The 14,168-nt window shown below is 54.4% G+C and overlaps 1 protein-coding gene across 1 annotated transcript in view; it reads left to right on the forward strand.

Annotated features, from left to right (window-relative positions):
- KCNN1 (potassium calcium-activated channel subfamily N member 1) overlaps positions 1–13,729 on the forward strand; it is a 34,598-nt gene extending 20,869 nt beyond the window's left edge. Inside the window, exons 6-10 of the mRNA XM_086862338.1 lie at positions 2,005–2,146; positions 3,580–3,690; positions 7,395–7,522; positions 9,207–9,276; positions 10,643–13,729. Coding sequence (XP_086718464.1) covers positions 2,005–2,146; positions 3,580–3,690; positions 7,395–7,522; positions 9,207–9,276; positions 10,643–11,116 — 925 coding nt within the window. The 3' untranslated portion in view covers positions 11,117–13,729. The remainder of the gene's footprint in view (positions 1–2,004; positions 2,147–3,579; positions 3,691–7,394; positions 7,523–9,206; positions 9,277–10,642) is intronic.
- The last annotated feature ends 439 nt before the right edge of the window (positions 13,730–14,168 follow it).

Genomic DNA, 14,168 nt, shown 5'->3' on the forward strand with positions numbered 1-14,168 from the left:
CCCCCTGGATTCCGATTTTTTGTCCCTTGGCGTTTCCCCCCCGCACGTTTCGGGTTCCTGGGGGGGCAATCCCGGCTGTCCCGGGAAATGTCACCGTGGCTGTCACCTGTCCCCCTCACCCCGCCCTGTCCCTGCCGTGCCCCTCGGTGCCGGGTGAGGTTCCAAGCCCAAACCGGGTCGGGAAGCAGCAATCCTAAATTCCTGGAGCTTGAGACCCCCCACCCCGGCTTGTTCCCGTGTCCCCTTTCCCCTTTTCCTGTCCCCTTTTCCCTTTCCCTGCCCCATTCCCTTTTCCCCAATTCCATTTCCCCTTTCCCACCCCATTTTCCGTTTCCCATTTCCACTTTTCCACCCCATTTTACCTTTTCCCACTCCATTCCCTTTTTCCCATTCCTATTTCCCTTTTTCCAATCCCATTTCCCCATTCCCATTTCCCCTTTCCCATTTCCCAAACCCATTTTCCTTTTCCCAATCCCATTTCCCCAATTCCATTTCCCTTTTCCCAATCCCATTTCCCCATTCCCATTTCCCCAATCCCATTTCCCTTTTCCCAATCCCATTTTCTCTGTTTCCCCTTTCCCCACCCCATTTCCCTTTTCCCCATTCCCATTTCCCCAATCCCATTTCCCTTTTCCCAATCCCATTTCCCCTTTCCCATTTCCCTTTCCCTTTCCCATTTCCCTTTCCCAATCCCTTTTCCCCATTCCCATTTCCCATTTCCCATTCTCATTTCCCCTTTCCCCATTTCCCTTTCCCCACCCCATTTCCCTTTTCCCCAATTCCATTCCCATTTCCCCATTCCCATTTCCCATTCCCATTTCCCATTCCCATTTCCCCTTTCCCCAATCCCTTTTCCCATTTCCCATTCCCATTTCCCATTCCCATTTCCCCTTTCCCCAATCCCTTTTCCCATTTCCCATTCCCATTTCCCATTTCCCATTCTCATTTCCATTTCCCATTCCCATTTCCCATTTCCCATTCTCATTCCCATTTCCCATTCCCATTTCCCATTTCCCATTTCCCCTTTCCCATTCCCATTATCCCCCTCCCCATTCCCACTTCCCCGCATGTCCCCGTCCCCCTGCCCGGCTTGGCGGCTGCTCCGTGTCCCCCGGCCGGGTTTGTCCCCACCCTTGGGGACAGGGGGTGGTGGCACCGCCGTGTTTGTGACGTGGGAATCTCCCGGTGTCCCCGGTGCCCTCCCGGTGTCACCCGCGGTGGCCTCGGGGGGTGCACGGTGACATCGGCGTCCTGCGCTTCTGGGGACAGCGGTGCCACCTCTGTGCCTGTCCCCTCATTGTCCCTTGGGGACACAGCCTGGCCATGGGGACATCCCTGTGGTGTCCCCAATTCCGGCTTGGGGACAACGCCCCAAATCCACCATGATGGGGGGGATCAGTGAGCACGGTGACATCGGCGTCCTTTGGGGACAACAGTGCCACCTCCGTGCCTGTCCCCTCATTGTCCCTGGCCATGGGGACGTCCCTGTGGTGGTGGTGACACGGTGGTGACATCGGTGTCCTGCGCTTCTGGGGACAGCGGTGCCACCTCCGTGCCTGTCCCCTCATTGTCCCTGGCCATGGGGATGTCCCTGTGGTGGTGGTGACATCGGTGGTGACATCGGTGGTGACATCGGTGTCCTACGCTTCTGGGGACAGCGGTGCCACCTCCGTGCCTGTCCCCTCATTGCCCCCTGGGGACACAGCCTGGCCATGGGGACGTCCCCGTGGTGTCCCCAATTCCATCTTGGTGGATTTGGGGTGACATCGGCGTCCTGCGCTTCTGGGGACAGCGGTGCCACCTCCGTGCCTGTCCCCTCATTGTCCCCCAACCCCGTTGCCCACGGGACACAGCCTGGCCATGGGGACGTCCCCATGGTGTCCCCAATCCCAGCTTGGGGACAACGCCCCGAATCCACCGCCACGGGCACGAGGAGGGGCGGGAATTGAGCAGCGGCGGTGGCGGCGGTGGCAGCGGTGACGCCGGTGCCACCGCCCCGCGCAGGTACCACGACAAGCAGGAGGTGACCAGCAACTTCCTGGGGGCCATGTGGCTGATCTCCATCACCTTCCTGTCCATCGGCTACGGGGACATGGTGCCACACACCTACTGCGGCAAGGGCGTGTGCCTGCTCACCGGCATCATGGTGAGCGCGGGGACACCGTGGGGACACTGCGGGGACAGCGTGGGGACACTGCGGGGACAGCGTGGGGACACTGTGGGGACACCGTGAGGGGACACATTGGTGTGGGGACACTGCCAGGGGACATGGTGCCACACACCTACTGCGGCAAGGGCGTGTGCCTGCTCACCGGCATCATGGTGAGCGTGGGGACACTGCGGGGACAGCGTGGGGACAGCGCGGGGACAGCGTGGGGACACCGTGAGGGGACACACTGGTGTGGGGACACCGTGAGGGGACATGGTGCCACACACCTACTGCGGCAAGGGCGTGTGCCTGCTCACCGGCATCATGGTGAGCGTGGGGACAGCGTGGGGACAGCGTGGGGACACTGCGGGGACAGCGTGGGGACACTGTGGGGACAGCGTGGGGACAGCGTGGGGACACTGCGGGGACAGCGTGGGGACACTGTGGGGACAGCGTGGGGACAGCGTGGGGACACTGTGGGGACAGTGTGAGGGGACATTGGTGTGGGGACACTGCTGTGGGGACATCACAAGGGGACAGCGTGGGGACAGCGTGAGGGGACATCGGTGTGGGGACACTGCATGGGGACAGGCACAGGGACACCACGAGGAGACATTGCTGTGGGGACATCACAAGGGGACATCACAAGGGGACAGTGTGGGGACAGCGTGAGGGGACATCGGTGTGGGGACAGTGTGGGGGGACATTGGTGAGGGGACACCGCAAGGGGACACCGTGAGAGGACAGGCACGGGGACAGCACGGGGACACTGTGAGGGGACATCGGTGTGGGGACACCGTGAGGGGACAGACATGGGGACACCACAAGGGGACATAATATTTTCTCTTCCTGGTCAATTTATAACTAAAAAAAAAGCAGAATATTAATTAATTGGTCAATCTATAATAAAAAAAAAGTAAAATATGAATTAATTGGTCAATTTATAATTAAAATAAAAGGAAAATATTAATTAATTGGTCAATTTATAACTAAAAAAAAGCAGAATATGAATTAATTGGTCAATTTATAATTAAAAAAAAGGAGAATATGAATTAATTGGTCAATTTATAATTAAAATAAAAGGAAAATATGAATTAATTGGTCAATTTATAATTAAAAATAAGGAGAATATTAATTAATTGGTCAATTTATAATTAAAAAAAGAGGACAATATTAATTAATTGGTCAATTTACAATTAAAAAAAATCAGAATATGAATTAATTCTAGGAATAAACCAGCGCCACTCACCGAGCATTGCGTGGGGAAAAAAAGGAATTATTTTGATTTCCAGATTGAGAAGGAATCTGGGAATTTCCTGGGCCGGGTCATTTAGTTCACCCCAATTTTACTAACTATGCAAATGATATGCAAATGATACGCAAATGATATGCAAATGAAGGGAGCGAAGCTGTCCCCGCTGTCCCCGCAGGGCGCCGGCTGCACCGCGCTGGTGGTGGCCGTGGTGGCCAGGAAGCTGGAGCTGACCAAAGCCGAGAAACACGTCCACAACTTCATGATGGACACGCAGCTCACCAAGCGGGTGAGGAGCAGGAAAAATGGGGAAAATCTCATGGAAAGTGGGAAAAAATATGTTAAAATGGGAAAAAATCCCGTTAAAATTGGAAAAAATGCATTAAAAATGGAAAAAATCTCATTAAAAATGGGAAAAATCTCATTTAAAATTGGAAAAATCTCATTAAAAGTGGGAAAAATCTCATTTAAAATTGGAAAAATCTCATTAAAAATGGAAAAATCTCATTAAAAGTGGGAAAAATCTCATTTAAAATGGGAAAAATCTCATTAAAAATGGAAAAATCTCATTAAAAGTGGGAAAAATCTCATTTAAAATGGGAAAAATCTCATTAAAAGTGGGAAAAATCTCATTAAAAGTGGAAAAAATACAATAAGAATGGAAAAAATGGGAAAAAATTGGAAAAAATACATTAAAACCATGAAAACCCCATTACAATTGGGGAAAACCCATTGAAATCCCATTAAAACCTCATTAAAACCGGGGAAAATCCCATTGAAAGTGGAACAAGTCCCATTAAAAGTGGAAAAAATACATTAAAAATGGAAAAAAATCTCATTAAAAATGGGAAAATCCCATTAAAAATGGGAAAAATACATTAAAACGGAGAAAATCCCATTACACTTGGGGAAAACCCATTGAAATCCCATTAAAACTGGGAAAAACCCCATTTGGGATGGGACAAGCCCATTAAAGCCGGGTGGTGGCCGTGGTGGCCAGGAAGCTGGAGCTGACCAAAGCCGAGAAACACGTCCACAACTTCATGATGGACACGCAGCTCACCAAGCGGGTGAGGAGCAGGAAAAATGGGGAAAATCTCATTAAAAGTGGGAAAAAATATGTTAAAATGGGAAAAATCCTGTTAAAATTGGAAAAAATGCATTAAAAATGGAAAAAATCTCATTAAAAATGGAAAAAATCTCATTAAAAGTGGGAAAAATCTCATTTAAAATTGGAAAAATCTCATTAAAAGTGGGAAAAATCTCATTTAAAATTGGAAAAATCTCATTAAAAGTGGGAAAAATCTCATTAAAAGTGGGAAAAATACAATAAGAATGGAAAAAATGGGAAAAAATTGGAAAAAATACATTAAAACCATGAAAACCCCATTACAATTGGGGAAAACCCATTGAAATCCCATTAAAACCTCATTAAAACCGGGGAAAATCCCATTGAAAGTGGAACAAGTCCCATTAAAAGTGGAAAAAATACATTAAAAATGGAAAAAATCTCATTAAGAAAGGGAAAAATCTCATTAAAAGTGGGAAAAATACATTAAAATGGAGAAAATCCAATTACAATTGGGGAAAACCCATTGAAATCCCATTAAAACTGGGAAAAACCCCATTTGGGATGGGACAAGCCCATTAAAGCCGGGTGGTGGCCGTGGTGGCCAGGAAGCTGGAGCTGACCAAAGCCGAGAAACATGTCCACAACTTCATGATGGACACGCAGCTCACCAAGCGGGTGAGGAGCAGGAAAAATGGGGAAAATCTCGTGGAAAGTGGGAAAAAATCCGTTAAAATGGAAAAAATCCCATTAAAATTGGAAAAAATGCATTAAAAATGGAAAAAATCTCATTAAAAATGGGAAAAATCTCATTTAAAATTGGAAAAATCTCATTAAAAGTGGGAAAAATCTCATTTAAAATTGGAAAAATCTCATTAAAAGTGGGAAAAATCTCATTTAAAATTGGAAAAATCTCATTAAAAGTGGGAAAAATCTCATTAAAAGTGGGAAAAATACAATAAGAATGGAAAAATGGGAAAAAATTGGAAAAAATACATTAAAACCATGAAAACCCCATTACAATTGGGGAAAACCCATTGAAATCCCATTAAAACCTCATTAAAACCGGGGAAAATCCCATTGAAAGTGGAACAAGTCCCATTAAAAGTGGAAAAAATACATTAAAAATGGAAAAAAATCTCATTAAAAATGGGAAAATCCCATTAAAAACGGGAAAAATACATTAAAACGGAGAAAATCCCATTACACTTGGGGAAAACCCATTGAAATCCCATTAAAACTGGGAAAAACCCCATTTGGGATGGGACAAGCCCATTAAAGCCGGGTGGTGGCCGTGGTGGCCAGGAAGCTGGAGCTGACCAAAGCCGAGAAACACGTCCACAACTTCATGATGGACACGCAGCTCACCAAGCGGGTGAGGAGCAGGAAAAATGGGGAAAATCTCATTAAAAGTGGGAAAAAATATGTTAAAATGGGAAAAATCCTGTTAAAATTGGAAAAAATGCATTAAAAATGGAAAAAATCTCATTAAAAATGGAAAAAATCTCATTAAAAGTGGGAAAAATCTCATTAAAAGTGGGAAAAATCTCATTAAAAATGGAAAAATCTCATTAAAAGTGGGAAAAATCTCATTTAAAATTGGAAAAATCTCATTAAAAGTGGGAAAAATCTCATTAAAAGTGGAAAAAATACATTAAAAATGGGAAAAATGGGAAAAAATAGGAAAAAAAACATTAAAACCATGAAAACCCCATTACAATTGGGGAAAACCCATTGAAATCCCATTAAAACCTCATTAAAACCGGGGGAAATCCCATTGAAAGTGGAACAAGTCCCATTAAAAGTGGAAAAAATACATTAAAAATGGAAAAAATCTCATTAAGAAAGGGAAAAATCTCATTAAAAATGGAAAAATCTCATTAAAAATGGAAAAAAATCTCATTAAAAGTGGAAAAAATACAATAAGAATGGAAAAAATGGGAAAAAATTGGAAAAAATACATTAAAACCATGAAAACCCCATTACAATTGGGGAAAACCCATTGAAATCCCATTAAAACCTCATTAAAACTGGGGAAAATCCCATTGAAAGTGGAACAAGTCCCATTAAAAGTGGAAAAAATACATTAAAAATGGAAAAAATCTCATTAAAAATGGGAAAAATCCCATTAAAAGTGGAAAAAATACATTAAAACGGAGAAAATCCAATTACAATTGGGGAAAACCCATTGAAATCCCATTAAAACTGGGAAAAACCCCATTTGGGATGGGACAAGCCCATTAAAGCCGGGTGGTGGCCGTGGTGGCCAGGAAGCTGGAGCTGACCAAAGCAAAGAAACATGTCCACAACTTCATGATGGACACGCAGCTCACCAAGCGGGTGAGGAGCAGGAAAAATGGGGAAAATCTCATTAAAAGAGGGAAAAAATATATTAAAATGGAAAAAAATCCCATTAAAAGTGGAAAAAATCTCATTAAAACTGGGAAAACCCAATTAAAACTGGGAAAAACCCAATTAAAACTGGAAAACCCCATTAAAACTGGGAAAAACTCCATTAAAACTGAAAAACCCAATTAAAACTGGGAAAAACCCAATTAAAACTGGGGAAAACCCAATAAAAACCGGGAAAAACCCAACTAAAACTGGGGAAACCCCATTAAAACTGGGAAAAACCCAACTAAAACTGGAAAAACCCAATAAATCTGGGGAAAACCCAATTAAAACTGGGAATAACCCAACTAAAACTGGGAAAAACCCAATTGAAACTGGGAAAAACCCAACTAAAGCTGGGAAAACCCAATTAAAACTGGGAAAAACCCAATTAAAACTGGGAAAACCCAATTAAAACTGTGAAAAACCCAATTAAAAATGGGGAAAAAAATGGGACAAACCCCCTGAAAAGTTGGAAAAGCCTGGGAAAAAGGCGATTCCGACGGGCGATTCCCGGGATTTTGGGCTTGCAGGTGAAAAACGCCGCTGCCAACGTGCTCAGGGAAACGTGGCTCATCTACAAACACACCAAGCTGGTGAAGAAGATCGACCACGCCAAAGTTCGGACCCACCAGCGTAAGTTCCTCCAAGCCATCCATCAGTAAGTGCCACCGCTTTTCCTGCTTCCTTGTCCCACTGCCACCTCCCTGTCCCCAGCGTGGGGCGTGTCCCCCTTCCCCGGGTGGGTGACAGCTGTGGTGGTCCCCGGGGGGTGTTTGGTGGCCCTCGGGGGGTGTTTGGTGGCCCCCAGGGGGCCTTTGGTGGCCCCCGGGGTGTCTCTGCTGGGCTCGTCTGAGGGTCTTGGTGTGTGTTCTTGTCGCTGTTTTTGTCACCTGTTCTTGTCACCGTTCTTGTCCCCTGTTCTTGTCACCAACCTTATCCCCATTCTTATCCCCATTCTTGTCCTCTGTTTTTGTCCCTTGTTCTTGTCCCCATCCTTATCCCTGTCCTTGTCCTGTCATTGTCCCCATCCTTGTCCCCTGTTCTTGTCCCTTGTTCTTGTCCCCATTCTTGTCCCCTGTCCCCCATTCCCACTGTCCTTGTCCTCAACCCCGTTGTCCCCTGTTCTTATCCCCCGCCTTGTCCCCTCCTTGTCCCTGTCCCTGTCCCCCTGTTCTTGTCCCCTGTCCTTGTCCCCATCCTTGTCCCCTGTCCCCCATTCCCACTGTCCTTGTCCTCAACCCTGTTCTTGTCCCCATCCTTGGCCCCAGCCCTGTCCCTATCCCCTCCCTGTCCCTGTCCCCTCCCTGTCCCTGTCCCCTCCCTGTCCCTGTCCCTGTCCCATCCCTGTCCCTGTCCCTGTCCCTGTCCCTGTCCCTGTCCCTGTCCCATCCCTGTCCCATCCCTGTCCCTGTCCCTATCCCTGTCCCTGTCCCTCTCCCTGTCCCTGTCCCTGTCCCTGTCCCATCCCTGTCCCTGTCCCTATCCCTGTCCCTGTCCCTCTCCCTGTCCCTGTCCCTCTCCCTGTCCCTGTCCCCGTCCCTGTCCCTGTCCCTGTCCCTGTCCCTGTCCCTGTCCCTGTCCCTGTCCCTGTCCCCTGTCCCTGTCCCTGTCCCATCCCTATCCCTGTCTCTGTCCCCTCCCTGTCCCTGTCCCTGTCCCTGTCCCTGTCCCTGTCCCTGTCCCTGTCCCTGTCCCTGTCCCTGTCCCTGTCCCATCCCTGTCCCTGTCCCTGTCCCTGTCCCTGTCCCTGTCCCCTCCCCTGTCACCCCCAGTCTCCCCGGGGTGTCCCCGGCTGTCCCCAGTGTCCGTCCCCACGTCCCTCATCCATGGGGGGACCCCTGGGGCTGTGACTGGGGTGGGGGCGTGGGGAGTGGCCTGGCCGGGACAGGGGTGTCCCTTTGGGGTCCCTTTTGGGGTCCCTTTTGGGGTCCCTTTTGGGGTCCCTTCGGGCTGGGGGCGGTGACGCTGCGCCGCTGTCCCCTCGGAATTAACCCTTTGTTTTGTCTCTGTTGCGCCCCGTCCCCGCAGAGCTCAGAAGTAAGTGCCCCCCTCCCTCCCCTCCCCCCCAGCTTCGCACGGGCTCCGCCGCCAAATTTTGGGGTGGGGTGGGGTGGGGGACACCCCAAAACTCACCGTGACCCCCCTCCCCCCCACCCCAAAATTTGGGGCGGGTTTGGGGTGGGGAGGCTGCGCTGGCAGGGAGGGGCTGCACCTTTGGGGCAGGGTGGCGTTTTGGGGAGGGGGCGGCGGGGGGGTGACAGCGCTCGTGGGGGGGTGACAGCGCTCGTGGGGGGGTGACAGCGACGCTGGCAGTGTCCCCAAGGCCTCTGGTGTCCCCTCAGGCTGAGGAGTGTGAAGATGGAGCAGCGCAAACTCAACGACCAGGCCAACACCTTGGTGGACCTGGCCAAGGTGAGCCTGGACAGGGAGCGGGGGGGGGATTTTGGGGGGTTTTGGGGAGTTTTGGGGGGTTTTGGGGAGTTTTGGGGGGTTTTTGGGGGGTTACTGGAGGGTTATTGGGGAGTTTTGGGGGGTTTTGGGGGGTTTTTGGGGGTTACTGTGGGGTTATTGGGGAGTTTTGGGGGATTTTGGGGGTTTTGGGGGGTTACTGGGGAGTTTTGGGGGGTTTTTGGGGGGTTACTGTGGGGTTATTGGGGAGTTTTGGGGGATTTTGGGGAGTTTTGGGGGGATTTTGGGGGGTTTTTGGGGAGTTTTGGGGGTTACTGGGGAGTTTTGGGGGGTTACTGGGGAGTTTTGGGGAGTTTTGGGGGGTTTTGGGGGGTTTTGGGGGGTTACTGTGGGGTTATTGGGGAGTTTTGGGGGGTTTGGGGGGTTTTTGGGGTGCTGAGGTGCAAACTGAAAGAGCCTGAACTGGGTGTGTCGCTCTCTGCTCGTCCTGGGGGGATTTTTGGGGTTTGGGGGGATTTTTTTGGTTTTGGGGTGGATTTTTTCCCTTTTGGGGTGTATTTTCCCTTTTGGGATGTATTTCCCCCTTTCAGGGCTCATTTTTCCACCTTCCACCCCCATTTACCCCCTCCCACCGACCCAAATCCCCGACCCCCACCCCAAATCCCACCCCATTTACCTTCCCCGTGACCCCCACCCCAAATCCCCCCCCGTTCACCTCTCCCGTGACCCCCACCCCAAATCCCACCCCCATTCACCTCCCCCGTGCCCCCCACCCCAAATCCCACCCCCATTCACCTCTCCCGTGACCCCCACCCCAAATCCCCCCCAAATCCCCCCATTCACCTCCCCTGTGACCCCCACCCCAAATCCCCCCATTCACCTCACTCCACCCCGTGCCCCCACCCCAAATCCCCCCCCATTCACCCCCCTCCCACCAAACCCAAATCCCACCCCCATTCACCTCCCCCGTGCCCCCCACCCCAAATCCCCCCCAAATCCCCCCCCATTCACCTCCCTCCCCCGTGACCCCCACCCCAAATCCCCCCCATTCACCTCCCCCGTGACCCCCACCCCAAATCCCACCCCCGTTCACCTCCCTCCCCCGTGACCCCCACCCCAAATCCCCCCCATTCACCTCCCCCGTGCCCCCCACCCCAAATCCCCCCATTCACCTCCCTCCCCTGTGACCCCCGCCTCAAATCCCCCCAAATCCCCCCCGTTCACCTCCCCCGTGCCCCCCACCCCAAATCCCCCCCATTCACCTCCCCCGTGCCCCCCACCCCAAATCCCCCCAAATCCCCCCCATTCACCTCCCCCGTGCCCCCCACCCCAAATCCCCCCAAATCCCCCCTCCCCGCGCTGTCCCCAGACCCAGACCGTGATGTACGAGCTGGTGTCGGAGCTGCAGGAGCGGCACGAGGAGCTGGAGAAGCGCCTGGGGGCTCTGGAGGGGCAGCTGGAGGCGCTGGGGCTGAGCCTGCTGGCCCTGCCGGGGCTGGTGAGCCAAGCCCTGGGCCAGCAGCAGCCCCGCCCGGGCCAGCAGCAGCCGCAGCCCCGCCCGGGCCAGCAGCAGCCCCCCCCGGGCCAGCAGCAGCCCCGCCCGGGCCAGCAGCAGCCCCGCCCGGGCCAGCAGCAGCCGCAGCCCCGCCCGGGCCAGCAGCAGCCGCAGCCCCGCCCGGGCCAGCAGCAGCCCCGCCCGGGCCAGCAGCCGCAGCCGCAGCGGGGGGAGCTGCTCGGGCCGTGGCCCCCCCGGCTCTGCTCGGCCACCGCCCCCTGCACGCCCCGCAGAGACCCCCCCCGAGCCGGCCCCGACAGCCCCCGGCCCGCCTCGGACAGCGGCTGAGGGGGGACACGGGGGTCACCTGCTGTCACCTCCGGTCACCTTCTGTCAGTCACCTCCGGTCACCTCGGACAGCGGCTGAGGGGGGACACGGGGGTCACCTCCTGTCACCTGCTGTCACCTCCGGTCACCTCCGGTCAGCTCCTGTCACCTCGGACAGCGGCTGAGGAGGGGGGGGACACGGGGGTCACCTGCTGTCACCTCCGGTCACCTCCTGTCACCTGCTGTCACCTCGGACAGCGGCTGAGGGGACACACGGGGGTCACCTTCTGTCACCTCCGGTCACCTTCTGTCAGTCACCTCCGGTCACCTCGGACAGCGGCTGAGGGGGAGACACGGGTGTCACCTTCTGTCACCTGCTGTCACCTCCGGTCACCTTCTGTCAGTCACCTCCGGTCAGCTCCTGTCACCTCGGACAGCGGCTGAGGAGGGGGGGGACACGGGTGTCACCTCCTGTCACCTTCTGTCAGTCACCTCCGGTCACTTTCTGTCACCTCCGGTCACCTCCAGTCACCTCCGGTCACCTCGGAGAGCGGCTGAGGGGTCGTGGGGACACCCCCGGGACACCCCCGTGTCACCTCTCGTCACCTCCTGTCACCTCGGACAGCGGCTGAAGAGGGGGGGGGACACGGGGGTCACCTCCTGTCACCTCGGAGAGCGGCCAAGGGGTCGTGGGGACACCCCCGGGACACCTCGGAGAGCGGCTGAGGAGGGGGGGGACACGGGGGTCACCTCCTGTCACCTCCTGTCACCTTCTGTCACCTTCTGTCACCTCGGAGAGCGGCCGAGGGGTCGTGGGGACACCCCCGTGTCACCCCCGTGTCACCTCGGAGAGCGGCTGAGGGGGGGGACACCCCCGTGTCACCTCCTGTCACCTCTTGTCACCTGTCACCCCTTGGACTGCGGGAAATGGGGCGGGGGGGCCGGGGGGACACTTGGGGGTCACCTCTGTCCCCTTCCGTGTCCCCCCCCCCACTCTGGACTGTGAATTATGGGGTGGGGGGGGCTTTGGGGACACCCCAATGTCCCCCTCTGTCACCCCCCGACACTTTGGACTCTGCATAATTGGGGGGGGGGCTTAGGGACACCCCCAGACCCTTTTGTACCCCCCCCACACCCCGGGACGCGGTTTTGGGGTCACAAATCTCTTTGTGCCCCCAGGGACGGCGGTTTTGGGGTGCGGGGGGGGGGGCACAGACCCCTTTGTACCCCCCCGTGACGCGGTTTTGGGGTTCAGTTTTGGGGTCACAGCCCCATTTGGATCCACCCTGACGCGGTTTTGGGGTCACAGCCCCCTCGGTGTCCCCCGGGACGGCGGTTTTGGGGTGCGGGGGGGGTCACAGCCCCCTTTGTACCCCCCCAAGACGCGGTTTTGGGGTCACAGCCCCCTTTGGACCCCCCCCAAGACGCGGTTTTGGGGTCACAGCCCCCTTTGGACCCCCCCCAAGACGCGGTTTTGGGGTCACAGCCCCTTTTGGACCCCCCAAGACGCGGTTTTGGGGTTCAGTTTTGGGGTCACAGCCCCTTTTGGACCCCCCATGACGCAGTTTCGGGGTTCGGTTTTGGGGTCACAGCCCCCTCGGTGCCCCCCCCCACCCCTCGGCGCGGTTTTGGGGTGCGGGGGGGGTCACAGACCCCTTTGTAGCCCCCCAAGACGCGGTTTTGGGGTCACAGCCCCATTTGTACCCCCCATGACGCAGTTTCGGGGTTCAGTTTTGGGGTCACAGCCAACCTTGGACCCCCCGCGACGCGGTTTTGGGGTTCAGTTTTGGGGTCACAGACCCCTTTGGACCCCCCCGTGACGCGGTTTTGGGGTCACAGCCCCCTTTGGACCCCCCCCAAGACGCGGTTTTGGGGTCACAGACCCCTTTGGACCCCCCATGACGCAGTTTCGGGGTTCAGTTTTGGGGTCACAGCCCCCTCGGTGCCCCCCCCCACCCCTCGGCGCGGTTTTGGGGTGCAGGGGGGGGGTCCCCGTTTATGTCTGGCCATCGTGTGGCCGTTCCCAGTAGCTTCGTTCTGGAAAGCTCGGTATAAACTTCCTGCCTTCACTGTGCTCGACCCCCCCAAAATCCCCCCCGGGACCCCCCAAAACCCCCCCCCAAAATCCCCTCCCCTCGCTGGGGGCCTCCAGCAGCGCTTTTTTAATTTTGGGGAGGGGGTTTGGGAGAGGGGGGAGGGGACAGAGGGGACAAAGCGGAATTTTGGGGAGGGGGGGGGTGGCAGTAAAATTTGGGGCTGGGGTTCAGAGAGGAGGGGGGAGACCCCCGTGGTGACCCCACCCCCCCCCCCCCAAAATGGTGTTTGGAGGAGGGGGGGGGATTTATTTAATTATTTTTTGTTTTTGGGGAGGGGTCTCTCCATTCCTCCGCCCCCCCAAAGTGACCTTGGCGATGTCACCGTCACCTCTCTGTGCCTCAGTTTCCCCCAGCTGTGAAATGGGGGGGGGGGGGCGGGGGGGTCCTGGATGCAATACTGAGCCCATCCCCCACCCCTCCGGGGGGGGTCAAGACCCCTCCCCAAAACCCCGGACCCCCCCCCAGGCCCGGTTCTGCTCCCCCCGCGCTGTGGGGAGGGGTCGCGGGGGTTTTGGGGGGGATTTTGGGGGGATTTTGGGGGGGTTTTGGGGGGTTTGGGGGGGATTTGGGGGGGCTGAGGCGCAAATTAAAGGAACTGGACTGGAAGCGTCGCTCTCTGCTCGGCCTGGGGGGGATTTGGGGGGGATTTTGGGGGGATTTTGGGGGGATTTTGGGGTGTTTGGGGGGGATTTGGGTGAATTTCGGGCGGATTTGGGGCGGTTTTGGGGGAGTTCAGGGGAGGTTTAGGGGGTTTGGGGGGGATTTTGGGGGGATTTTGGGGTGTTTGGGGGGGATTTGGGTGAATTTCGGGGGGATTTGGGGCGGTTTTGGGGGATTTTGGGGGATTTTGGGGTGGTTTAGGGGGGTTTAGCAGGGATTTGGGTGAATTTCGGGGGGATTTTGGGGTCGGTTTTGGGGGGATTTTGGGGTCGGTTTTGGGGGTTTTTAGGAGGATTTTAGGGTCGGTTTTGGGGGGA

This window comes from Cyanistes caeruleus, chromosome 25 (assembly GCF_971803275.1).
Source record: "Cyanistes caeruleus chromosome 25, bCyaCae1.hap1.1, whole genome shotgun sequence".
Classification (NCBI taxonomy): Eukaryota; Metazoa; Chordata; class Aves; order Passeriformes; family Paridae; genus Cyanistes; species Cyanistes caeruleus.